The sequence below is a fragment of the Enhydra lutris genome, unplaced genomic scaffold (assembly GCF_002288905.1).
Source record: "Enhydra lutris kenyoni isolate GAN:26980312 unplaced genomic scaffold, ASM228890v2 scaffoldscaffold22, whole genome shotgun sequence".
NCBI classification, from domain to species: domain Eukaryota; kingdom Metazoa; phylum Chordata; class Mammalia; order Carnivora; family Mustelidae; genus Enhydra; species Enhydra lutris.
This window is the reverse complement of record NW_019154106.1, coordinates 5,921,722-5,948,780: the sequence shown is the minus strand read 5'-3', so window position 1 is coordinate 5,948,780 and position 27,059 is coordinate 5,921,722. Positions and strand designations below refer to the sequence as shown.

Here is a 27,059-nt window from a genome sequence, read left to right as displayed (position 1 = left end):
AAGCCCCAGTCCCCAGATGCTAGGCTGGGAGACAGGAGGCCCGCTGCGGACCCCCTGGGGCGCCTGCAGCACGTGGGCTGTGGGAACTGGAGGGTGCTGGCTCATGCCTCCCGCCCGCCGTGCACAGAGCCTGATGACTGCACACGAGCAATTCAAAGCTACGTTGCCGGAGGCTGACCGAGAGCGAGGAGCCATCCTGGGGATCCAGGGGGAGATCCAGAAGATCTGCCAAACGTACGGGTTGCGGCCCAGCACCACCAACCCCTACATCAGCCTCACACCGCAGGACATCAACACCAAGTGGGACATGGTCAGTGCTGCCCATGACCACTCCCTGCCTCCCACCCAGCCCTGTGTGTTCTAACCACCTCGGAACCTCAGGCGTCCCGAGCTATGCAGACTCTAGTCCACCTTCGGATCTGGGGTCTGTCACAGCCTCCGTGGGGCTTTGGATATATCGCCCTGCCTCTCACGGCCTCCTCTGCAAAATGACCCTAACAGCAGTGTTTTCCTGTAGGGCCTGATGTGAAGTAGAATTAAGCCTGGGGTATGGACATCTCGTTGTATCACTGGCCCCATTTTACAGATGAGGAAACAAACCTGGATGTCATGTGACTTGCCCAAGAGCTTGTCCTTATGAGCCCAGACATGTTGGCTCCGAGTAGCAGGGGCTCTTCTAGGGGATGGAGCCCATCTCCCCTCAAAGCGATCTTCTGGCTCCCAGAGCTGCCCCAGGCACAAAGCACCCTTCTTCCTAGGTCCGAAAGCTGGTGCCCAGCCGGGACCAGACGCTGCAGGAAGAGCTCGCCCAGCAGCAGCTGAACGAGAGGCTCCGGCGACAGTTTGCTGCTCAAGCCAATGCCATCGGGCCCTGGATCCAGGGGAAGGTGGAGGTAAGGCTCGGAGGGTGGGGCCGTCACGGGGAGTGAGGCCAGGGCCGGGGCCACGGGGGCCTGGGAGTGCTCATCCTGCCTGTGTCCCCCAACAGGAGGTGGGGCGCCTGGCCACAGGGATGGTTGGCTCTCTGGAGGATCAGATGGCTGCGCTGCGGCAGCAGGAGCAGAACATCATCAACTACAAGAGCAACATTGACCGGCTGGAGGGGGACCACCAGCTGCTGCAGGAGAGCCTGGTGTTCGACAACAAGCACACGGTCTACAGCATGGAGGTGAGAGGCACCGGCTTAGAGGAGACGGGGAGACAGCGCTGGCTGGGGAAGTCCAGGGCAACCATGGTGGGACCCAGCACGTGTGCCCCAGGGGGGACCCCAGTTCAGCCTGGCTGGGTCCCCCAGGGCACCCGCAGGGGTGCTGAGATCTAGCGAGCGAAACTGACCTGTCCAGAGTCACATAGCCATCTGAAGCCAGGCCAGGACTGGCCAGGACTGGGTGATCAACACTTAGTGCATAGTAATTTCTCAAACTTCAAGGCAGGAAGGGCTGTGGACGGTCACTCAGCACATAGGGAACCTCCAGATAGGGACAAAGGCCCAACAGAGTGGAAGACTTGCCCAGGTCACACAGCGGACTGGGAGTGAAGCTCGAACTGGTGGCCAGGCACCGGCCGCCTACTGACTTGGCTCGTCACTTGTTTCCCAGCACATCCGAGTAGGCTGGGAGCAGCTGCTCACCTCCATCGCCCGCACTATCAATGAGGTGGAGAACCAGGTATTGACCCGAGATGCCAAGGGCCTGAGCCAGGAGCAGCTCAACGAGTTCCGGGCATCCTTCAACCACTTTGACCGGGTCAGCAGGGGCCCACCTCTGTGGGGTGGTGGACTTGGGGGCTGGTGGGGTTGGACAACCAAGTCTGATAATCACTCATGTGCCACAGAAGCGGAACGGAATGATGGAGCCTGATGACTTCCGGGCTTGCCTCATCTCCATGGGGTATGACCTGGTGAGCGCCCCCAACCTTTGTCACAGGAGTCCCCTCAGTGCCTCTCTCCTACACCGTGATCACCTACTGTATCCCTCCCACCTTCACATGCGTTTCATTCTCAGCATGCCCACTGAGGCTGGGCAGAATGACCCCATTTCTCATAGGGGCTGTCAAAGGCTCAGGTAAATTAACTTTCTCAAGGACGCAGCTAGGATTTGGACTTGGTTGTAGGTGACCCAAAAGCCTGAGCTTACCACATATTTACCCAGAGAAACAGCACTACAGAGAGCTCCAGAAAAAAGATCAGGACCCAAGGGCAACAGGGGGCGTTGCCAGGGGCAAGAGGCAGGTTTCAGCTGAGTAGAGAGGATTCCCCGTACACCCAGAGCCAAGGCTGTGGCCCAGTCCAAGGAGGGAAGAGAGCGCTTTGTAACCCGGGCTGTCAAGCCAGAGCTAGACAGTGCCCGAAGGGGACATGAGCCGCCTTCTGGCTTTAGCACCCACAACAGACACGGTGTCTGGCCTCTGTCCCTATAGGGAGAGGTGGAGTTTGCTCGCATCATGACCATGGTGGACCCCAACGCAACTGGTGTCGTGACCTTCCAGGCCTTCATCGACTTCATGACCCGAGAGACAGCTGAAACCGACACAGCTGAACAAGTTGTGGCCTCCTTCAAGATCCTGGCAGGAGATAAGGTGAGTCCTGGTGGTGGAGGGGTCTGGGAGGCTGTGACAGGGACCAGGGTCTGTGGGTCCTCAACAACCCTTTCTCCCCCAGAACTACATCACTCCCGAAGAGCTGCGGCGGGAGCTCCCCACTGAGCAGGCCGAGTACTGCATCCGTCGTATGGCGCCCTACAAGGGCTCCGGAGCTCCAGCTGGAGCCCTGGACTACGTGGCCTTCTCCAGTGCCCTCTATGGGGAGAGTGACCTCTGACCACAACCTCAAAGGGTCTCTGCAGGAGTCAGAGGGAGAGGGAGCTCCCTCTGGCTGATCCCATCCATGTCTCAGAGCAAGGGCCTCAGAGAACAGCCAACCATGCCCTTCTGAATAAAGACCCATCCGTGAGCCTCTCTTTCTTCTTCTTTTGGTTCCCGAAGCAGAAACTGGGCCCTTAGGCTCCTGGGCAGGACCAGCTGCCCAACCTTGACGCTCCAGGAGTCCCCACCACCCCTCTTTTCCCTTAGGTACCAAGCACTCACACCACACTGGGGCTTAGGACACCTCTTTATTGCTGTTAGAAAAAGGCAGTTACAATAGTTTCTCTAGATGTGGAAGGAAACAATGTCCCCAAATCCAGGGGGAACCAGAAAATGTATAGCATCAGACAGAGGAAAGGTAGGGCAGGAAGCCAGAGCCTGCTGAGGACAAAGCTGGGTTTAAAACCACAGTATCTTCTTCCCACCTGCTCCTTACCCAAGCCCAAGGTTCTTGCCCCAGCCTCAGCTGCCAGGACACCCTCCTTCGGCTCAAGGGCCTCCTAGCTACCACAAGTCAACAAAGGTGCCGCTGGGGAACTTCAGGGTAGGGTGGGGGGGAAAAGGGGGTAGGGGTGTTGCCCTAGCCCAGTGCCTTTTGCTCACCCTGAGGTACCCGGTGCCTGTCCCTCAGCCAGCTGTGCCTCCTGGGAAGAGGCCTGGACACGCAGGCCAGGCTGAGGAAGGGGCTGCTCTGGTCAGCACCAGGTCCCGCGCTGGTGCTCCTCAGTTCACCACTGCCGAGCTGGCCATGGTGTTCACACCGCAGGCCCCAGACCCACGATGCAAGTAGTAGTAACCCTGGCAGGAAGGCAAGGGGGCTGGTGAGGGCGCTCAGGCAGGACCCAGGTGGGTGGGCCGGGGCCAGGAAGACCAGACTCACCTCCTCGCCCCAGTCTGAGCCCCAGCTGTTCTTGATGGCCCAGAAGGGAATGCCAGAGCCTGGGGAGCAGTGCGGGGTGCAGGTCAGGGCTCCCAGCCCTTTGCACTCTCCCAGTATCTGCTGTGGTCTACTGGGACAGGTACTAGGAAAAGAGCAGAAAGCCAGACAGACCCACCTACCACCCTCCCAGAGACCTGGTGTGGCTCTGGGGTCAGCAGAGGACACCCAGCTCTCTCCCCACCAGCAGGTTACTTATCTGAAACAGTTCTACCTCCCACTGCCTCAGCATTCCCATTGGAGAGGGGACAGAGGACTCCTGCCTGGCCCAAGACCCACAGCGGGGTAAGGACAGGGTTCCCAGGCACTCCCTCCCTTTCCCCATCCAGAGGTCCTGAGAGGCTGTGGCCCAACTCCTGCCCATAACCCAAAGCGGCTGGGCAGAGGATGGGGGGGTGGTCAGTGGAACTCACGGTTGCCGTAGCCCACGAGCAACACAGCGTGGTCGATGAGCCAAGGGCTGCAGAGGGGCCGCAGTGGGTGCGAGATCCCATGGCGGTAGAACTGGAGGTGGGGAGAATAAAGAGTAGGGGGCCACCTCCAAGGAGAGGTGGGAAGGGAGCCGGCCAGGGATGGGCGGAGGCAGCAGAGCCGGGGCCTTACCTGCATGCCAAAGGCATTGATGGCGACGGAGATGGGGCCCTTCTCGGCCAGCCAGGCCGCTAGCTCTGAGACACGTGAGGGACTGCGTCAGGGACAGCCAGGCCGCAGCTGGCCTGCCCCCACCCTCGCCCTGGCCGTTACTCACTCTCCTCATTCTGGCTCAGCTCCACTGAGTCATTGATGTAGACCCTCGCCTTCTTTGGAGAGAAACCGCAGGTCTGCATGCGGCCGCGGTAACTGTAGTCGTCCTCCGTCTCCAGCCCCCCTGGGGAGTGGCGGGGTCGGATGGCGCCGGGAGAGAAAATAGGGACCCCTGTGTGCCACACACTCGTCTTCTCCAGGCCAGGGGCCACACTCAGCCCCTTCTGCGAGGTCTCAAGGTCCTCGCCCACCCCCAGACCAAGGCTGGCCTCTGACCAACAGCCTCCCTCTAGAGATGACGAAACAGAGACTAAGGGGGCTGAGGGAGGAACCAGGGAGAAATATGGCTGAGACGAGACTCGATGCCCAACTTCTGATCCTTACTCATCCCAGAACTCCTAGGGCTCTTTGCCTGGGCTGGCTTGCCCTGCTCAGTCTGCTCCCAGTGTGGCCCAGACCCCTGCTGGGCTCCCAGTCTCTGCACAGCCACTCCAGTCCCTCAGACTTTCATCCCTGGGCCGCTGAAGCCCACCACGGAACTGAACTGCCAGTTTAAGTTAATACCTCCTCAAGGATGAGGTATGTTGTTACAGAAATACAGACCTCCAAGCAGCAAAAACACCAACACCCCTGCTGTGCACCAAGGACTTTATGTATCATCTCCTCACTTGATACTCAGAGCAACCATGTGAAGTGGTCAAGATGAGCCCCATTTCACAGATGAAATCAGAGTTGACTTGCTGAAGGTTTTCATTAAGGCTCAACATCAACACCCGAACCCAGTGAACTGCACTGACCCCCACTGCCCCTCCTGACCCCATGAATGCATACCCAGAGTCTTTATGGCCGAGTAGGCGTTGGAGGGCAAGCCACCCAGGCAGGCCTTGTCCACCTTGTCACAGTCCAAGAGCTCTAGGAGACAGAAGCCTGGTCCTGAGGAGCCCTCTGGAGGGGCTGGCCGGGGGCAGGGGTTGAGTAGGATGCTCACCCTGCTCGGAGAGGGAGAGCAGGGCCCCCTGTTTCAGGAACCACTGGCCCTCCACATTGCCGGTGACTGAGAAAGCCCAACAGGAGCCACACATCCCCTGCAAGAGAGGGGCAGAGTCAGACCGGAGCCCCCTCCCCACCCCAGTGCAGTCCTCGTGTCCCGCCATTGCCTCTTAGAGGTCCGACCTGGTTCTTGACTTTGGTGACAGCCCCCTTTCTCCTCCAGTCCCACTCGGATGGGGCAGAGTCGCCAGTGGACTTGTCTAGGCGCATCTTCTCGCCATGGTTCTCTCTTAGGAGGGGATTCAGGTAGATGGTATGGAACTCCTCTTCTGTGGGCAAAGGTGGGCAGGGGATGGGGGGGATGGGGAAAAGTATAAGGCAGCCCTGATCGGGGGCCTTGGGAGGAGACCCTGACTCTTCCAGGCTCCATGAGGGCTCTGGCCACCACTGCTACCTGTAAGGTCACTGAACTTGGTGACCCCATACTGAGCTGTGCCACGGTCCAGTGCCTGGATCTTCTGTGCTCGAATCATGTTGTTGGAAAAGACAGACATGCGCCACTGGGTTTCTGAGAACCAAGGAGCAGGAGAGGAAAGGTTTGGACCCCAGGCAGATATTAAAGGTACTTGGGACTAACAAGCACAAGGTTTCCCTGGGGAGTAGTTGGGCTCTGGATCAGGCCTCAAGCTCTTTTCAAGGACAGAACTCTGGGGAGGTCTGGAGGTGAGGAGAGGTCCGGACCTGTGAGTGATGAGTGGGAGGTGGGAACAATTTTTTGGGTCACACTGAATTGATGGTATCCCAGGAGTGAAGGCAGAAGCAAAATGGGCTCCAAAGGGTATCCTCAGACAAGGGGTCATGGGAAAAGACTACCATGCTGGGGAGATGGGGGTACCAGCAGAGAAAATCTGGCCTTTGCCCCTTCCCATTCTACCCAAAATGATGAAGACCCATGCTTTCTGATCAAGAAAAAAATATGGGAGAAGGGGATAAGTCCCTGAGGCAGCTGTCCAGTCCTATGAGGCTGGGCAAGAACTTGGGGATTTAAGGGGTCCCTGAATGGATGCACTGCCTCTTGTGTCCTTCTCCTCCCCAACACCAAGGTACCAAAGGGGGTAAGGTCCTCATTTGATTGGGACAGGTACAGCCAAGGCAGGGTCCTCACCCTCCTTCGACTCATACGTCCGATTATAGGTGGTAACGAACTCCTTGAAGATTGAAGCCATTTTCACAGAAAAATCCTGTAAGAGGCACAGAGGTCTTTACAAGGAATCTTTCACAGATTCACCAGGGAGCCCAGGCCAGGGGGATGGAAAGAGAAGAGGAAATAAAGCAGCAGCCCCCTGCCAAATGGAGCTGGGCTCCTCACCTGGGGCAGGGGTTCCTTGTTCAACAGTGGAAGGACTGAACTCAAAGTCTCGTTTTTGTCATCTGGATAGGGTTAGAACAGAGAAGAAATCAAGGCTGAACCCTGAGTGAAGCCTGGTCTGAACTACACCAGCATCCTTGGGCTATCCCAGCACCTGTGACCTTGGTATCCACTGGGCCGCAGTCCCGTCTCAGTAGCATGTGTTTTCCAAGCTCGTCCAAGACTTCGAAGCTGCAGAGCTAGAGAGAGAGGAGGAAGCCAGTCTGGGGGCTGGGAACGGAGCAAGAACTTGGCAAGATGGAGCTGGAAGAGCCTCATGTGAAGATCCCCTCCAAGGCAATCACCCCCCCACAGTGCACAGTGAGGCAAAGTGAGCACCCTGTCATGCCCACTCTTAAGTGCATTTTGGTTTCTGGCCCGCAGAACCTTGGGAAATGACTCAGGGTGGGGTAGTTGCTGCCTCTTCATCACTTGACCCAAACTCATCACGGGGACTGAGGAGTCACAGGAGCCCTACCACTCACCAGGGTCTTCTTGGACACAGGGAGCTGGCACACCGTGGGGTCGTTGCAGGGAGGCTCCTCTACGGTCGCCCTCAGGGAGTACAGCGACCCCTGGCCCGCCTGGATGGAGGAACGGGTGAGGCGGGCACATCCCTCGCTCCTCAGCCCGTCCCTCCCACAGCCCCGCCCTACCCGCTTCCTTTCCCGATCACCAGAATTCGTCCCTCGTCCCGCGCCCCCCCACCCCGGGTCCAGGCCAAACTTCCCAACCCTCCGACCAGGGCCCCCGCGCACCAGGACCAGGAAGCCCGCACCCCAGGCGGCCCTCACCCGGCGGACGCGACCACGCACGGCCCCCAGCGTCGCCCGCGTCCCGGCTGCCCGGCCGCGGTTGAACATCTCCAGGGCGAAGCGGGCGGGCCCCAGCAGCTCCGGGTACGCCGCCTCCCGGGCCTGAGCGTCGGCTGCTCGGCGGGGCGGGGCGGGAGCGGCGCCCAGGAGCAGCCCCAGCAGCGACAGCAGCGGTAGCCAGCGTGCCATGGCGAGGGCGAAGCCGGCGGCCCGGACGCACCGACCGACGGACGCGCGGACCAACTGACAGGGCGGCGCAGCCCGCGGCCAGAGGGGCCGACGTCCCTCCCCGTGCTCCCGGGACGGCGGGGCGCGGGCCAATGGACGCGGGCCCGGTGCGCCTGCGCACTCGCTTATTTACGCGAGGCACGTGGTCCGCGCCGGCGGTGCAGGCGAGTCTTTGCCAAAGCGCGAGGAGGAGGGGGAGGGGAGGGGGAGGGGAGGGGGGGAAGGGAAGGAGGGTGGGGGTGGTTGCCTTGCCTCCTCGCAGCAGATCGGTCAGTCTGTGGACACGTGGCCCACCCAGCTGCAGTCTTGGAATAATCCTCTTAGGTCTTGGAGACTTTTAGGGAGGGAAAGGAATGCTGGCCTGGAAGTAACAATAGTTAATTAACAGTTGATTTTAGAGCCTCGGTTCACAGCTCAGTTGCCCCTTTGAGGCTCCTCCGCTCATCAGCAAGATGGCAGTAATATCCCCCGGACTGACAGTGCCTACCGCTGTCGTGGGGATCTAACACAGATCCGCACGCATTCGGTAACCCCTAAAGCGAGGTGCCGCGTATAGGACTGTTCTGTGGTTCATTCAAGCTTTCACAGCTGTGTTCCAGGGCCTTCTAGCAAAAAGATGCATGAATAGATGTATTAGGCACCGTGCTGCCTGCTTGGAGCTCTAGTGGAGAGACATGAGAATGAGATTGTCCTGCAGGGTGTTCCCAGCTAGGGAGAGAAACAGGGAAGAGAGAGTTTAAGGGAATAGAGGAAATCCCAGAAGGGGATGGAGATAGTTTGGGCTTAGAGAGCGTGGAGGACTAACACTAAATGTCGCCCGGTCCAAACCTGACCTGTTGCAGCAGCAAAGGTCTAAAAAGGTGAAGTGACTTTCCAGCTACTCAGAAATAAGTGCTGGAGCCAGACCAGAGCTGGCTTTGAGCTCCGTCCTGGCTGAGATCTGAGATGCGATGGCCTGAAGGTTTCCAGCAGGTGTTTACCTCTCCCTGCTGTGCAGTTTAAGCTCTTTGGGGCGCCCTCTGTGTCTCTTACAGGAGACAATCCCAGGTCCTTAATGCAGCGTCTAGAGCCCCTCCAGTGCCGACCAGTCAGTCCTCACCCAGTGCTGTGCACTTGAAATGTCAGACAAACGTCAGCCTCTGTCCGTCTGTGTCTCACAAGTTCAAGCTCTTGCACACTTCAGGAACTTCCCACTGCTCTTCCCTCCACCAGACACCCAGACACTTTTCATTTCGCAGTGCAGAGGACACTTCCCCAGGAAGCCATCCTTGAGCCACCCCCACTGCCCCTGGCTGGGCCAGCTGCCACTGCTGCTGTACTCGTAGATGCCTAGCCCCTGAACTTCCTCTCACACCGGGCTGCAATTTCTGTGTCACTTGTGGCTGTCCTCCGGAAGGCAAGGAGCGGGTCAGGGCAGGGACCTTGTCCTGCTCGCCGCCGCTTCCTCTGTACCTCGCAGAGTACCAACACACTTAATACCTGCTTAACAGATGTTTGTTGATTGAATGCATGACTCCTTTGGCGTGCCCTGGAGTGGGCGCGACGTCACCCAACTGTTATTTAATGCACAGCTGCATTTTCTAGAAGGATAAGTGATGTGAGGAATCTTGGAAATGCCTGCCTGCATCTATGGCAGGTCCCATATCCACGCTCACACGCACTTCATCTCCTGACAGGTCTGAAGCTGAAAGAATTAAAAATAGGGATTGCTAAGTCCCCAGCAGAGGCAGTGGACTTTTCTTAGATCCAGGTTTCTGGAGATCCACGTCGGCCTTTGTGGGAAACGGTCATCTTTCTCAGACTTTGGTCCCTGAATGCTGGAACCACCCGAAAAGTGGCTTGTTTTCACGGCAGAGTGAGGCAGGAGAGCATAATGATAATTTATGGATCGGTAGGGCAGTGGGGTATTTTTTTAAGGTGCATGTATGTTACCTTGGCAATTCTCGCAAAAACCTGGAAGAGAAATATTCTAAGTGAGGAAACTGAAACCGAGACAGGGAAACTAAGCAGACCCCATGAGAGAAAAATCTGAGTCTTTTTTCTTTGCTCATTTTCCTGCCCCTATTCATGAACCCCTGCCTTACACAGGCCTTAATGTATGTCCTCTGGGTGAAGGTCAAGGAGTCAGTTCTTTCTTTTTTTTTTTTTCTTAAGATTTTATTTATTGGGGCGCCTAGGTGGCTCAGTGTATTGGTCCTCTGCCTTCGGCTCAAGTCATGATCCCAGGGTCCTGGGATCAAGCCCCGCATCCAGGCTCTCTGATCAGTGGGGAGCCTGCTTCCCCCTCTCTCTCTGCCTGCTGCTCTGCCTACCTGTGATCTGTCTCTCTCTCTGTCAAATAAATAAATAAAATCTTTTTAACAAGATTTTATTTACTTTGTGAGAGAGAGCGAGAGCGAGAGCACAAGCGGGCTCAAGCAGGTGGGGGTGGGTGGGAGAGGCAGAGGGAGAAGCAGACTCCCTGCTGAGCAGGAAGCCAGATGCAGGACTCCATCCCAGGACTCTGGGATCAAGACCCAAGCCAAAGACAGCCGCTTAACTGAGCCACCCAGGTGCCCAAGGAGTCAGTGATTTTTTGGAGTCTTCCAGCAAACAAGATAACATTTAAGGAGTGACTGGGTGGGGTCATAAACTTCTCCAAGACCCCTGACTGCAAATACCTTGACCCCAAGACCCCTGGCTCCAGGGCACAAGTGACTTATGGAGGACACCTGAGCGCTCATCTTTATTCCGCCAGTTCCCGATGCCTGAGATGACTTGTACGCCAGACCGCCATCCTCGATAAAGACTCCAGACCCCCCCCTCCAAGGACTCATGCTTCATTGCTTTCCGAGGCTCACAGACACTCCACGTGTATCTGCTTTCTCTGTATCTTCAATGAACTCTGCTTCCCCCTCCAGCTGGCTCACGTTTGATTTCCATCCTATGTGAAGCCAAGGACCCCTCCTTGCTGGTCCTGCGGAACCCCCTCTGGGTCCTTGGACCTGGCCTGTCTGATCAAAACCAGGGGCATGCCGACATTCAGAACCTGAGTAGGAAAGAGGGAGTGACAGAGGAGACTGGGAAGATGTGGACACTGAGCGGGGATGAAGACTGAGAAGGTCATGTTCATAAAGTGGGAGAGAAGAGGGTGTATTTCAGGGAAGAGGAAGTGACTGGCTGGGTCAAATGCCATAGGGAAGCCAAGTAAGATGAGAGAGACGTGACCTTTGGATTGGGTGACATGTAGGTCACTAGAGACCTCACTAAGAGTGGTGAGTTGAGGGGAGAATTTGAGATATGTGGACAACGGCTGGAGACAAGGATCTCAAGAAGTTTTGCCATGTAGGAGATTAGAGAAACAAGGTGATAACTAGCCAGGTAAGAGGCATTGGAAGAGTATTTTTTAAGACCGCAGACTCTAAGGTTACGTGTCTGACTTTGGCTCCGGTAATGATCCCAGGGTCCTGGGATCGAGTCCTGCATCTGGCTCCCTGCTTAGCCGTGAACCTGCTTCTCCCTCTGCCTGCTGCTCCCCCGGCTGGCCTTTCTGTCTCTGTTTCTCTCTCTATGACAAAATCTTTAATGGCTCAATTGGTTAAACATCTGCCCCGGGCTCTAGTCATGATCCCAGGGTCCTCACATGGAGCCCCACATCTGGCTCCCTGGTCAGCAGGGGAGTCTGCTTCTCCCCCTCCCTCCTGCTCATGCTCTCACTCTCTCTCTCTTTCAAAAGAATGAATAAAATCTTAAAAAAAAAAAAAAAAGATGTCAGAATCTAGAGCATGTTTATGGGTCGGTGTGAGTGACCAAATGGAAAGCGAGATATTGATGATTCAGGAGAAAGGGGAGAGAGTGGCAGGAGCAAAGAGATTGGAAGGTGAGGGGTGATGTATTAGTTATCTGTTGTGGGAACATCACCACAAAATGAATCACGAGGCTGCAGTGTCCTGGGAGACTGGCCTCGGGAAAGCTCTGCTTGGAAGCTCAGTGGTTACTGGCAGCGTTCAGGTCCTTGAGGGCTGCTGGACTGAAGCCTCAGTTCTTTGCAATCTGACTGGCAATCAGTTGCCCTCAGTTTTTTGCCACATGGGCCTTCCAACGTGGACTTTCTTCCTCAAAGCTGATGTGGTTTTGGAATATAGGTGAGGTTCGGTGGGGTGAGGTCTGGAGCCAACAACCAAGAAGGAGTTCCTGAGATGTCTTTGGTGCAGAATGGCGGTTTATTAAAGCTCAGGGACAGGACCCGTGGGCAGAAAGAGAGAAAGAGCTGCGGCTGGGGGATCTTGAGAAATGGTGATTACATACTCGGGAGTTGGGAAAGTAAGGCAAAGGGAGGTTTCAAAAGACTTTCAGGAGACCTGCAAGATACCAGAGGCCTTGCCCTTGTCAGGTTAAGGTTGTTTTCCTCTCTGGCAAGGCATTAACAATAAGAGAGTTGGGAGGTTCCCGGAAGAATGTCACCTGTGCCCCACCCAGGAGTGGGAGGCAGGTGTCAGCTTGTCCTTGGTCTTCAGCCAGGCTTCTGCTCACTCATCAATGCCAGTAAGGGGAAGTGAGGATATTACAACCTTGTCGGAAATAATCACTTACACATTATCATGTATCTTTCACCTGTGCCCTGCTGTGCTGTACGTTACTGGTTTTAGAAGCCCGCCACAGATCCTTCTCACACCCAACGGAGGGGAGAATGTCCTGTCTCTCCCTATCAGATAGGGGCCTCCAAATGGGGAGTTACTGATCGGTGGAAGCCGGGGTATGAGCCGTGAAAGGATTCACCCCAGGCAGAACAAAGGAGATAGAAGCGTATCGAATACGGCAAGGAAGCAGAGGACAGGACAGAGCAGCAGTGGGTGGGGTGGTATTTAAAGGGGGAAAGTGAAGGGCGCCTGGGTGGCTCAGTCTGCCTTTGGCTTGGGTCATGATCCCAGAGTCCTGGCATCGAGCCCTACACTGGGCTCCCTGCTCAGCGGGAAGCCTGCTTCTCCCTTTCCCACCCACCCTGCTTGTGTTCCCTCTCTTGCTGTCTCTGTCAAATAAATAAATAAAATATTTAAAAATAAATAAATAAGAAAAAAAATAAGAAAAATAAGGTGAGGACTTATGGGGACTTTTCCCTATTTTGGTAACTGTGCCTGGTTGTAAGTAGCCCGTTGGTCACTTAGGGGCCTGTGGATGTTTTGAGGTGGGTGTGTTCAGCTCAGTGGTCGGTGGTGATCGCTGTGGGCCGTTTCTATATTCCTTTGCTCAAACCTGTTGCCTGAAAGCAGCTTCTACAGGGGAGACTACACAGAGATCTGACTCCCAGGAGGCTGGGATCGTGGGGGTCACCTTAGTGTCTGCCCGCCACAGGCGTTCCCCAGGAGAGTGCTCGGCACACCAAACTATGAACCACAGTAAAAATAATGCCTAACATTTTGTGAGCACTAAGTACATGCTGGGCCCTCAGTGTCCTCACCACGTTCATGCATTAGCCCATGTAACCCCCACAATCACCCCCTTGAGACAGGAAACACGGACAACAGGAGAATCAGGAACTTCCCCAAGTTGCAGAAATGGTAAATAAGGGAAGCCGGGTTTGAATCCAGTTCTTTTTTTTTTTTTTTTAAGATTTTATTGATTTATTTGACAGAGACACAGAGAGAGAGGGAACTCAAGCAGGAGGAGTAGGAGAGGGAGAAGCAGGCTTCCTGCTGAGCAGGGAGCCCAATGCAGGGCTCATCCCAGGACCCCGGGATCGTGACCTGACCTGAACTGAAGGCAGACACCTAACCAACGGAGCCACCAGACACTTTGGGTTTTTTAAGCCTTGGCGCCCCACGATGACAGAAATCTTCTGGGACTGGGAGATGGAAGACAGTGATGAGGGATTAGAAAAGATGCCAAAATCCCAGGCTTTACAGTCAGATTGACGGACCTGGATTCTAATTCTGCTTCCCCCACTTCAAATTGGCTCTGAGACCATGAGGAATTTACTTCACCCCGGAGTCTTTTGTAGAAATCAGAATTTAGAAATGTACCTCATTTACGTTGAGGGAGCAGAAGGCAAGCTGAGAGCGAAGCACAAGGCGACACCTCACCATCAGGAGATTGTGACTCTGGAGCCACTCAGTTCGCCACAATCGCTTACCTCAGTTACATTTTCTCATGTAATCCTGACTGGACACGTACACGTGGAAATGCAGATTTCTATAACACAAATTACTTCCATTTTACTTTCCCTTGATTTCTAAAATTACGTGGGTAAGTAGGATAGAATCTATAAATTTCATTTCGTTCATTTGACAAACATAGGCCAAGTGCATGTTATGCATGAGACACTGTCTAGATGCTGGGGGGAGGGGCCGGGCATTGCAAAGTATCTGTCGTTCAATGGCCTGTTGGATCTGACACGGCTGAGATCCACTGGTAGGCTAAGCTGATGACTACGTGACTTGAGACACATATTTCCACCTCTCGGAGCCTCAGCGTCCTTGCAGACTGAATGAGATCGCGCAGCCTCTTGTAAGTGCTCCTTGAACGGTAGCCGTCAAATTCATTTACTATAAATGCATTTCTCTACGGCACAGGTGTACTAAAACCCTTGCATCTTTCTTAAATATTTCCTCAAACTCCATTGCCTAACTATGGCTGTATTTTGAGGCTCGTCCTCTCCCTCCCAGCTCTAGGTCGTCCAGAATCCTCACTGATTTATTCGGTCCGAAATAGCGAGTGGTGGGGCCTGGTCCTTGAGGCCCCGGCTGTGGGCGGACCTCTCCCCGCACCGTTCAGGGGCCTGGAGGCTCGGACTGCCGTTGTGACTCATCACGGCCACACGGTGGCGCTGTTGAGGCGCGGTCCTGGACTTGGCGCGTGTCGCGATCCTTCCGAGGAGTTTCGGGACACCATCCCTGTGCCCGCTCACTTCCTACGCAGCCGCTGTCTTCCAAAGCCCAATCCCTGAGCCAGGGAGGCAGGGCCAGAGAAGTGTCTGGCATCACTAGATGAAAATTAGCCCCAGGGGCGCCTTGCTGGCTCAGTCAGTGAAGCGGCTGCCTTCAGCTCAGGTCATGATCTCCACGTCCTGCGATGCTGCCCCGAGTCTAGTCGGGTTCCCTGCTTAGCAGGGAGTCTGCTTCCTTCTCTCTCTCTCTCTCTGTCCTTCCGCTCTCTCCTCCCTGCTCGTTCTTTTTTTTTTTTTTTTTTTTTTTTTAAGGTTTATTTACTTATTTGGCAGAGACACGGGGAGAGAAGGAGCACAAGCAGGGGAAGTGGGAGAGGGCGAAGCAGGCTTCCCGGAAGCCCAGCAGGGAACCCAATGTGGGGCGCTATCCTAGGACGGCAGATGCTCAAAGACTGAGCCACCAAGATGTCCCTCTCCCTGCTCGTTCTTTCTCTCTCTCTCTCTCTCAAATAAGTAAATAAAATCTTTAAAAATAAATAGTCCAAATTCACATCCCCTACACGCATCTAAAAATTAAAGCAGCATTTCTGGCTTCACAGTAACCTTCTTGACGTCAACTCTTGGATCTCAAACTTAGCCCAAACTGCATCTGGTTTTAATCCCCACCACACTCTGGAATCCTCTATCTCAGCATAGGACATCACTATGCCCCTAGTGGTTCAGTCCGCAGATGGGGAGTATCCTTGATTCTTCCCTTTCCTTCATGTCCCACATCTAACCCGTTTTCAAGTGCTCTGGATTCACCTCCCGATATCTCCCAATTTATGACCAAACCACGATCATTGCTTGCCGGACTGGACCTACTCCTGCCTGTGGTAATTTACTCTCTATGCAGCAGCCAGAGGGACCTCCTTGAACATAAATGTGACCAAGTGTGGGCTATGATGTGCAGACCAGATTCCCCCTTTGTGAATGAACTTGGTGTCCAGCTACTGTGGGAGTGCTGCCCTCACGTGTCAGCTCCCTGGGGATTGTCATGCTCCCCTCCTCCAAGCAACTGCTATCTAATGACAAATCTTAAGGGTCACCCTGGCTTCAGAACCCCCTGCAGGGTCAGGAACATTATCCATTGAGATGGCATAGCAGCTCAACCTCTCTCTCTCTCTCTCTCTCTGTCCAGTCTTGCCTCTTTTCCCTCTCTTTCCTTGGCGTTGATCCTGAGAGCATCTGCCAACAGACATCCTGCCTGCCAATATCCATCTCAGAATCTGCTCACCGGGGAGCCCAGCCTAAGTGACATCCCGCACCTAGAATTAAATCCAACCTCCATCCCACGACCTGGTAGGCTGGGTATGATCTGGTCCCTCGCTCCTGTCTGAATTCATCTCATGCCTCTCTTGCCACCCCTCGCCATGCCCCTGCCACAGTCACCCCTTCATGTCCACAAGCTGAGTGCTTCCCTGTTTCAGGGCCTGTGCACTGACTGTTCCCTCTGTGTAGAGAAACTTCTGCTCTGTAGACGTCACATTCGTTCCCAACTGTCCAGTCTTCGCCTAAACGCTATTTCTTGAGAGTAGGACCACCACCATATCTAAAGGAGCCCCACTCCGTCTCTCTCAGAAACTTTTACTGAACCCAAACTTTTTTAAAAAGTAAAAATTGCTTTCTATTTAACTGAATGCCCATAGAAAAAAGTCATTTCATGAACTTTATTGTTGAACCTGATATTCATAAATATTTTGATATAACTGAGAAGGATATTTGAGTTATAATCTCTCTCAACCCAAGACAATCTAGAGTATATAGGATACTGCTTAAAAACATAACTACACGGGCCGCCTGGGTGGCTCAGTGGGTTAAGCCTCTGCCTTTGGCTCAGGTCATGATCTCAGGGTCCTGGGATCCAGCCTTGCATCGGGCTCTCTGCTCAGCAGGGAGCCTGCTTCCTCCTCTCTCTCTGCCTACTTGTGGTCTCTGTCTGTCAAATAAATAAATAATATATTTAAAAAAAAACAAAACAAAACAAAAAAACAAGATATGAGATGAGGAACTAAGACCAAAAAAGGTCAGAATATGATGCTACCTTGACCCTTAGTGTGTTTGCTCTAGTCTTTGTTGAATGACCAGATGGCTGGCTGGCTGGCTGGCTGGAGATTCTGGGCCCCAGCTCTTTTCCTGGAGGCAAATTCATCTCAGGGGCCATCTCTCAGCCTTGAGTGAGCAGCTATGGTCCACTTCTGGTCTCCTTGGCTGAATCATGAGGCTAAGGGTCAGGGTACCGACCTTCCACGCCTCTACCCCCAAGGGCTCCAGATCCTCGTGCATACATTGATTCATATCCTCCCTGCTTTGTGGCCAAAACCTCAGGCTACAGCAGCTTTGGAGAGCTTCAAAGGATTCCTGCTGCACCCTAACACCAGAATGACCTTGACTCACTCTTGTATAAGCAAGAAGAGTCATCCAATCACAGGGATAATAACACTGCGTAGCTAGTGCTTACTCTGTGCCGTGTGCAACACCTTCTCAGGAATTATCTTTTCATTTAAAAAGGTCATCTCCAGGTGATCTGAGACCTTCGGGCCCAGAAAGAGAAGCTGACATCTTAAGGACTTCCTCAACGGAAACCACTTAAATCTGTGCTTTAACCAAGTTGTTATTTTGGAGGATTTGGTCAAATGAAGTATAGCAATTTAAAATCTGAAACTAGGGTGTCTGGCTGGCTCAGCCAGTTAAACGCCTGCCTTTGGCTCAGGTCATGATCTTGGGGTCTCAGGATGGAGCCCTGCATCGGGCTCCCTGCTCGGTGGGGAGTCTGCTGCTCCACCCTGCCCCCCGGCCCAAGGTCATGCTCTCTCTCTCTCTCTCTCTCTCTTTCTCTCAAATAAATAAAATCTTAAAAAAAATAAATAAAGTGTTAAAAAAAAATAATAAAATTTGAAACCAGACCCGAATCTAGGCCAGTACCACCATTTGTGGGGCAGGGGTTGGGGGAACAAGGTGGGAGTCTGTGTGCAAGGACGGCAGGAAACCAGTTTGCCCAAGGAAAGCCAGCATCTGACAGGATGGTGGGACTGGTCATAAACCGTCCACAGGTGGTGTGGGGTTGGCTGGCAGAGAGACTCTCCTGGGGTGGGGGGGTAGGGAACACACAGACCCGTGCGAAATGGCAGTCACTTGGCATCCATCTGCTGGGGAGAAACACAGAGCACAGCCATCCCCAAGTCCTGGTCCAGAGACTCGGGGGCCGGGTTCCCTTGCGTGCCCACAGGGTACCTCAGTGCCAGCCTCCCCCCCGCCCCCCACCCTGGGGAAGCCCCCGGCCATGCTCCTCCCTGTCCCAGTCCTCAGGCGGGCTCCAAACTCCAGGCAGCAGTCTCCTTCCCCAGGGGTCAAATCCTGGTCCTCCGCGGGCGTCTCTCTTTTTTCTTGTTTTTTAATTTTAATTTTTATTATTATTTTTTAAAATTTTGTTTATTTATTTGACAGACAGAGATACAAGTAGGCAGAGAGAGGCAGGCAGAGAGAGAGAGAGGAAGCAGGCTCCCCACCGAGCAGAGAGCCCGATGCAGGGCTGGATCCTAGGACCCTAGGATCATGACCTGAGCCCAAAGCAGAGGCCTAAACCCACTGAGCCACCCTGGCGCCTCCCCCCCTTTTAAATTTTGTTTTGCGGGTGTCTTTCTATAAACAGATTTCCAAATAACACTTGAGCCAGCCCTGGGCTTCAGGGAGAGTGCCTCTGTCACCAGAGCCTAGCTCCTCTGAGCTCCTGTCCTGTGAGGCTGAGAGATTAAGCTGGCTGAGGTCTACAGCAGAGCTCCCCTAGACCCTGTGTTCCCACCCTGAATCATGCTGTGTACACTGGAACCCGACTCTGGGCACCTCTCCTCCTTGCCTCTAAAGCAGGGGCTGATGTTGGTGTGACTCAGCTTAGAAAGAGTTCACGCCAGAAACACCGTCCGAACAGGGCCTGGCGCGGAGTAAACCCTTCAACACCCTAGCTGTGGTGTTAGGAATCCTTCACACTTTGGTGAGTGGCTTTTACTGATTTGTTGACAGAGACTGAGCAGGTCAGAGCTGGGGCAGACCTCGGAGATGGTCCACAGCCACCATTTCAGCTGACAGCTGAAAAGCAAGAGAAGAGATCTGCCCAAGTTTCTACATGGCAGACCTAGAAATGAGGTTCAGACCTAGAAATGAGGTTCAGGGCACGGCCTTTAAGGCAGCTTGACTTGGCAAAACGAACACGAGCCCTGAGATATAGGGGATCCTGGCGAGCATCACGTGAGAGCATTGTGGGAAACTCCCTACCTGACACAGTGACTTGTCCAGCACATAGTTGATGCTCCGTAAGGTTGTTTTCCTTCTTCCTTCATACACCAGTGCTCTAGTCTCTTTGCTGAGTTCTGAGGTAAGAGCTGAGAGAAATTACGAGACCGGTGGACAGTCTTGGGGAAGGGGGACCGCAGTGGATAGTGGGGACCTCTAGACAGCCAACGAGTACCAGGTCCTGGCAGAGGGAAGTGGGCACCAATGTCAAAAAGGACCTTCTGGGGATGCCTGGGTGGCTCAGTCATTAAGCATCTGCCTTTTGCTTAAGTCATGATCTCAGGGTCCTGGGATCAAGCCCTGCATCCGTCTCTCTGCTCAGCGGGAAGCCTGCTTCTCCCTCTCCTGCTCCCCTTGCTTGTGTTCCCTCTCTCGCTGTGTCTCTCTCTGTCAAATGAATAAATAAAATCTTAAAAAAAAAAAAAAGGACCTTATGGTGTCTCGTTCTCCTCTCCCCATGTAGTGACAGAAGGACACAGGCTCTGGAGTTGCCCGATCTCTCCCACTTTATTTTTTTTTATGTGACAGCTTTCTTGAGATGTAATTCACATACTATCTGAGTCACCCATTTAAAGTATATAACTCAGTGGTTTTTAGGATATTCTCAGAGTTGTGTCACTATCACCACAATAATTTTTAGGATATTTCCATCATTCCAGAATTAGCCCCACACCCATTAGCAGTCATTCCCCACCTCCCCCATATTCCCCCAGCTCTTGGCAACTACTAATCTACCTTTCCCCTCCCCCCTCTGAATTTGCTGATTCTGGATATTTCATATGAATGGAATTATATAAGATGTGTCCTTTTTATCTGAGAGAGAGAGAGAGAGAGAGAGAGAGATTGACTGCACAAGCAGGGGGAACAGCAGGCAGAGGGAGAAGTAGGTTCCCCACTGAGCAAGGAGCCTCATGACAGACTCAATCCCAAGACCCTGGGATCGTGACCAAGCCAAAGGCAGAGAGGCAGGCAGAGAGAGAGAGAAGGGAGGAAGCAGGCTCCCCGCCAAGCAGAGAGCCTAATGCAGGGCTCGATCCCAGGACCCTGAGATCGTGACCTGAGCTGAAGGCAGAGGCTTAACCCAATGAGCCACCCAGGCGCCCCTCATGTGCAAATTTCTGTGCAGACACATGTTTTATTTATCTTGGGTGTCCCCACGAGTTGGAACTACCCGGTCACACGGTAACCCCGTGTTTAACACTTTTACTGCCAGACCGTTTTCCACAGCAGCTGCCCTGCTTCGCCCTCCCACCGGCAGGGTTCGAGGGTCCCAGTTTCTCCATATCTCTGTCAACACTTGTTGCTGTCCCTTTATTATTGTAGCCATCCTCCTGTTTGTGAAATGGTCTCTCACTGTAATTTTGATTTGCATTTCTCAAATGAATAATGATATCGAGCATTGTTTCATGTGTTTATTGGACACTTCTAGCTCTTTTTTGGAGAAATTTTTCTCAAATGCTTTGCTTATTTAAAAATTGGGTTTTTGGGCCACTGGGTGGCTCAGTCAGGTAAGCGTCTGCCTTCAGCTCAGGTCCTGGTCCCAGGGTCCTAGGATCGAGTCCTGCATTGGGGGTCTCCCTCTCCCTCTGCCTACTGCTCCCCCATGCTGTGCCTGCTCTCTCTCTCTCCTTGTCTCAAATAAATAAATAAAATCTTTTTTAAAAATAAAAACTGCAGGGCGCCTGGGTGGCTCAGTTGGTTGAGCGACTGCCTTCGGCTCAGGTCATGATCCTGGACTTCTAGGATCGAGTCCCGCATCGGGCTCCCGGCTCCTTGGAGAGTCTGCTTTTCACTCTGACCTCCTCCTCTCTCATGCTCTCTCTCACTCATTCTCTCTCAAATAAATAAATAAAATATTTTAAAAAAACAAATAAAAAAATAAAAATAAAATGTGCATTGTCTTTTTATTATCAAGTCATAAGTTGGTTTTTTTTTTTAATATATTCTAGACACGATTCCCTTAGCAGGTATGTAATTTGCAAATATTTGCTCCTATTCTGTGAGTTGTCTTTCACTCATCACCCCATCTAAACCTAATTATCTCCCGAAGGCCCCTCCTCACAATACCAGCATGCTGAGGGGTAGAGCTTCAATATACAGGTTGTAGGGAACACATTTAGTCCATAGCAATGCCTAACTCAGTGGTATTAGATATTAGGAGAACTTTGTATTTAGAAATTAATAGCTTTTTTTTTTAAGATTTTATTTATTTGACACAGAGATCACAAGTAGGCAGAGAGGCAGGCAGAGAGAGAGGGGGAAGCAGGCTCCCTGCTGAGCAGAGAGCCCAATGGGCTTGATCCCAGAACCTGAGATCATGACCTGAGCCAAAGGCAGAGGCTTAACCCTCTGAGCCACCCAGGTGCCTCTAGAAATTAATAGCTTTTAAAAAAAAGTATAGCCTTGGTAAAATTTTAATCCAATTGTTTCTACATGTATTTTGGGTTCCAAATTGACACTTTCACTCTAAAAATAGCCTAGAAAATTACAGATTTGAGATGAGAGGAGCTACACAAGACATGTGGATAAGCATACTGTTCAAAGAGAATTCCTATCTTTTTTCTTTTTTTTAGATTTTATTTATTTATTTGACAGAGAGAGAGATCACACTGAGCCACCCAGGCACCCCAAGAATTCCTATCTTTAACAAAGTTTCTGTCCTAGTCTATTAAAACACACGTGCCCGTGGATCTCCACTTGGATGCCCTGCGGGTACCCACAAACTTAACCTTTTCAGGGCTGAACTCATCATCTTCTCTTACCCTGTCCCACCCCACTCCCACCAAACCCTCCTTCTCCCCATCTCAAGAAGGGCTCCACCAGACGCCCAAGCCAGACAGATCCTTTTCCCTCTGCCATTCCCCCTTTTTGTGCTCTCTGGCTCTTTCTATCTCTCTGTTACATAAATGAACAAAATCTTTAAAAATTTATTTATTTGAGAGAGAGCGAGCACAATGGGGGGGTGGAGAGGTAGAGGGAGAAGCCTATTCCTCACTGAGCAGGGAGCCCCATGCAGGTCTTGATCCCACCCGCTTAAAGGACAGTCACCCAGGCGCCCCACCTGTCTGTGTTGTTTTTGTGGTCGCAGGCATCTGCTGCGGAATGCATGGCTTCTGGCCCCCCACACAGCAAAGCCCAAACTCCACCTGGCCCCACCACCGCCGCCTCTAGCCTCACTCCCTTCCAGGAACTTTAAAGGCTGTTAATACCTTTTTTGCCACTGTTCTTGTACTTCTTCCAAATACAGCATGCTCATGGCCCATATTTTGCTTATTCTGGACTTAGAAAGCTCTCCTCTCCTCTGCCACCATGTGCCGGACAACTCCTGCTCAACCTTCTGGAAACTAGATCCTGCCTGGGTGTAGCCTCCTCTGGGAGGCTCTCCCTCATCTCTCCCATCTCTTTTATCCCTCCCAGCTCTCTTGAATGCCCTCTTCTTGGGGTCCCACGGTGCCCTTTACTTGCTACCTTGTTGAAATTGTCTTCCCCACTAAACTTGAAACTCCTCAGCAACAGGGACCGGGTCTCTCTGGTTTCCTCCAGTTTCCCACCTCCCTCTCCCCAGGAAGAGCATCTGGCCCTCCGGAGAGGCTCAGGCAAAAGGCTCTAGACAGGAAAGAATCAGGCCGAGGGCCTCAATCAGAGTCTTTTCTGGGAATTAGGTTGGCTGAGAGCCTGATTTCCTCAGGGTACAGGCAATAATGGAAGTCAGAAATTTGATCATATGCAGAATCATCCTATGGTCTCCAGCTGAGCAGACTTGTTTTCTAGATCTTATAATAAGAAACAGTATAATGGTTAAAAGCGTGTGTTTGGGGGTGCCTGGGGGGCTCAGTGGGATAAATCCTCTGCCTTCAGCTCAGGTCATGATCCCAGGGTCCTGGGATCGAGCCCTGCATCAGGCTCTCTGCTCAGCAGGGAGCCTGCTTCCTCCCTTCTCTCTCTCTCTGCCTGCCTCTCTGCCTACTTGTGATCTCTGTCTGTCAAATATATAAATAAAATCTTAAAAAAAAAGAGCATGTATTTGGGAGTCAGACCCCTGGGTCTGAATTCAGACGACTGTGTTCCTAGTTGCGTGACCTTGGGCAAGTCCTAAAACCACTCTGCTCCTCAGTTTCCTCATCTGGACCTTGAAATAATTGTAGTACCTACCTCATTGCATTGCCATGAGGACTAAATGAATTACTGTGTGTACAATGATTAGAACGGAGTCTGGTGCTTAATAATCACTATACAGATATTAGCTAATATGATTTAAATTGCCCTTTTTTCATTTTGAAAAGATTTATTTATCCATTTTGGGGAGAGAGAGAGTGAGAGAGCACAGTGGGGAGGGTTAGAGGGAGAGAGAGAGAATCCCAAGCAGACTCCCCACTGAATGAGGAGCCTGACACAGGACTTGATCCCACGACCCTGATATCATAACTTGAGCCAAGATCAAGTTAGATACTTAACCGACCGAGCCACCCAGGTGCCCCTCTTTTTTCTTTTTCTTTTTTTAAAGATTTTATTTATTTATTTGACAGAGAGAGAGACAATGACAGAAGGAACACAGGCAGGGGGAGTGGGAGAGGGAGAAGCAGGCTTCCTGCTGAGCAAGGAGCCTGATGTGGGGCTCAATCCCAGGACCCCAGCATCATGACCTGAGCCAAAGGCAGACACTTAATGACAGAGCCACCCAGGTGCCCTTTTTCCCCCCCCTTTTTTTTTTTAAGATTTTATTTATTTATTTGACAGACATCACAAGCAGGCAGAGAGACAGGCAGAGAGAGAGGAAGGGAAGCAGGCTCCCCGCTGAGCAGAGAGCCCGATGCGGGGCTCCATCCCAGGACCCCGGGACCACGACCCAAGCCGGAGGCAGAGGCTCAACCCACTGAGCCACCCAGGGGCCCCAGAGAGATCACAAGTAGGCACAGAGAGGGGGAAACAGCCTCCCTGCCAAGCAGAGAGCCCAATGCGGGACTCGATCCCAGCACCCTGTGATCATGACCTGAGCTGAAGGCAGAGGCTTAACCTACTGAGCCACTCAGGCGCCCCTCTGTCTTGGGTTTTAAGACAGGTTTTTATGCCACTTGAAACCCAGATATCCCAGCTAGGCCTGTGTATCTAGGAATGTACCCTCACTATCCTATCTCTGGGCACTGACTCTATTTAGAACTGCCAATGAGAATGCCAAAGGACTAATTCACAATGAGATACTGTTTCCCAGAACTTATTTCCTGGTAACCGTAATGGCTATCAATGAATAAACGGCTCTTTGGTCAAAGTCAAACAACTGAATTTTTTGCAAGACCTATCAGAGCTTTCAATATGCTAATATGTATTATCAATCTCTGAGGGAATGCAGAAATGCATGTTCAGTGTTCCCCAAAATTATTTGACCATGGAACCCTCATTCAAGAACTGTTAACCCAGAAATTAGTATACAATGCAACACACTTTGGGAAATGGCAGCGCTAAGCTTCCTATCTTGCTCCTCCTGAGTGTTTCTGCTTTTTAAAGGGGCCGATGTGCTGGTGTTGGTTAGCAAACTACAGCACGGGGGCCAAATCTGGCCCTGTTTTTGCAAATACAATTTTATTGGAACACAGCCCTGTTCCATTTACTTAATGTTCTGTCCATAATTACTTTCACACAACAAAAGCAAAGTTGAGCCTTGTGAGAGAGAACGTATCACTCACAGAACCTAAAATATTTCCTATCTGGCCCTTTACAGAATAAGTTTGCTGGCCCCTGCTGTAGTGTTTCTCACGTTTCTTACGTGCAATTTCTGGAGAATGCGGCATTATGCCAGGAGAGACATGAAGCCACAATATATACTAAATACAGCATAGCTTCCCGGAGGACCAGTTTAATCCAAAGATAAGTAATTTCAGGCATCATTCTTATCTAAAAAATGGACAGAGTATGGAATAGAATGCAAATTTTACATAAATGCCAAAAATAAAAGACTATAAATTTCTCAGGCCTCAAGCTAGCTAGCACTGCTTCCCTCCACGCCCACACCCTCCCTGACCCCAATCCTTTATACCTGACCAAAAGGCTTGTGTTCCTCCGTTCTAAGGGGAATTGGGGTGGAAGCGCTTGAGAAATGCTGTTTTATTGGGAAAACAAAGTGGAAGTTTATGTGTCAGCCAATGATGAGCGAAGGAAATCAGAGGTGTTCACATTATCTACACAGGCAGGAAAGGCGGGCTGTGTCTAAGAGCTCTTTTACCATATCTCACAGAATCAGTATACCAAAAAGACACCTGTAGGCTTTGGGGTCAGACAGACCTGGGCTTGGGTCCTGACTCTCCCATTTACTACCTTTATGTCCCTGGGTAAGGTACTTTACCTATCTGAGTCTTCATTTCCTCAGCACAAAATGGCGATTAAAATATGTGCTTTACAAGGTAGTTGTAAGGAGTCTAAGAAATCATGTAGGGAAAGTGTTCTGCACAAGGTAAGAGTTTAGTAAGTGTTAACTACTGACATGTTAGCTGAAGTCCCTGAATATATGAAGAGCTCTGAAAAATCAAGAAAAAGTCAAAACCAATTGAAAAGTGGGCAAAGCGCACGGGCATTTTACGGGAAAGGAAATACAAAGAGCTTTTAAACATACAAAAAATGCAACTTCGCTCATGAGAGAAATGAGAACACAACTCAAATGAGATACAATTTTTCACCTGCTAGATGGTAAAGGTTGAAAAATTTGGTAATATTCTACTGGTGAGTGGGGAAAGAAATATACTCATGCAATGTTAATGATACTGCAAATTGTTACCACCTCTGTGGAGGGCAATCAGTAATATCTTATCAAAATTACAAATGTTTTTATGTAAATGCTTGTACATAATTCCACTTTCGGGAACTTAAGCTATAGAAATAGTTGCGAACAAGGATGTTTTCTAGAGCATTGTGTGTTTGTAAATGTGCATTAATGTGGGACTCGTTAAATAAAATAAAAAATATTTCACAGACCTGTACCCCTGGGGATAAAAATATATGTTTAAAAAAATTAATAAATAAAATAAAAATAAAATAAAAAATACACGCAGTGGAATACTATATAGTTATCATGAGTATGAGGCAGCTCTATGTGTATTGATATGGAATGAGCTCAAGGCATGTTAAGTAAAACAAGAAAGGAGCAAAATGGCAGCGTGCTGTGCTACTATCAGTGTCGCTATATACACAAGCACAAAGAATATATGCATCTTTGCTCTTGCATGCATAGGCTCTCTCTGGACTAGTTCATACAATAGCCCATGAGACCTGGCATATTCTAACCTGCCCCTTGGCATCTTGTTATGACTGCTCTGACTTATCTCTCCCCCTTGTTCTGCTCCACCTGCTCTGGCCATCTTGCTTTTCTGGAATAGTCCAGGCACCTGCCTGCCTGAGGGCTTTGTATAATGTCAAGAAAGTTATCCTCCATGTCCACACAGGGCTCATTTCTCCCTTCTTCAAGCCTTTGCTCAACCTTTCCCTTCCCAGTGAGGCCAGCACTGACCACCCTAATTGAAACACATCCCTTAGCCTGTTTCCTTACCTTAATCTCCTTTTTCTTTTGTCTGTGGTATTTAACACCTTCGAGCATTCTATTATTCAGTGTGCTTAGGTACTATGTTTATGGCTTATGGCTTAAGTAATGTAGATATTCAGTTCCCTAGGGAGGGGAATTGAGGTATGGGAGGTTGAGATGGGAAGGAGACTTTGTTTTCAGTATATACCCTTGTGTTCTCTGCACCATGTGTTTGTGTTAACTGGTAAAAATATAATACAGCAAACTGAGGGTTTGGAAGTGGGGGGATGGGTGAGCCTAGTGGTGGGTATTAAGGAGAGCACGTATTACATGTGCATAAACAATGAATCTTGGAACACTGAAAAAATAAAATAAAA

At 51.5% G+C, this 27,059-nt stretch overlaps 2 protein-coding genes across 4 annotated transcripts in view; one reads left to right on the top strand and one right to left on the bottom strand.

Moving 5' to 3' along the window:
* LOC111149655 (actinin alpha 3) overlaps positions 1-2,949 on the top strand; it is a 13,616-nt gene extending 10,667 nt beyond the window's left edge. The window contains exons 15-21 of one of the 2 annotated variants that reach the window (XM_022506854.1): positions 128-310; positions 759-893; positions 989-1,168; positions 1,599-1,765; positions 1,809-1,899; positions 2,419-2,577; positions 2,660-2,949. In XM_022506854.1, the coding sequence (XP_022362562.1) occupies positions 128-310; positions 759-893; positions 989-1,168; positions 1,599-1,765; positions 1,809-1,899; positions 2,419-2,577; positions 2,660-2,818 (1,074 nt within the window). In that variant the 3' untranslated portion in view covers positions 2,819-2,949. The remainder of the gene's footprint in view (positions 1-127; positions 311-758; positions 894-988; positions 1,169-1,598; positions 1,766-1,808; positions 1,900-2,418; positions 2,578-2,659) is intronic. The other variant, XM_022506855.1, reaches the window with a different exon arrangement.
* A 146-nt stretch (positions 2,950-3,095) lies between these two features.
* Positions 3,096-7,999, bottom strand: LOC111149512 (cathepsin F). Of its 2 annotated transcripts, none has more exons than XM_022506609.1 (14): positions 7,736-7,999; positions 7,427-7,525; positions 7,057-7,141; positions 6,903-6,964; positions 6,699-6,774; positions 5,988-6,101; positions 5,717-5,862; positions 5,532-5,628; positions 5,375-5,455; positions 4,548-4,667; positions 4,403-4,467; positions 4,213-4,303; positions 3,743-3,801; positions 3,096-3,660 (listed from the first exon to the last, which is right to left on the bottom strand). In XM_022506609.1, the coding sequence occupies exons 1-14, from the start codon at positions 7,943-7,945 to the stop codon at positions 3,586-3,588; spliced, it is 1,380 nt and encodes a 459-aa protein (XP_022362317.1). In that variant the 5' UTR covers positions 7,946-7,999; the 3' UTR covers positions 3,096-3,585. The 2 variants fall into 2 exon arrangements, with proteins under 2 accessions (XP_022362317.1, XP_022362318.1); XM_022506610.1 differs by having other exon boundaries at positions 5,717-5,859.
* Between the last annotated feature and the right edge of the window lie 19,060 nt (positions 8,000-27,059).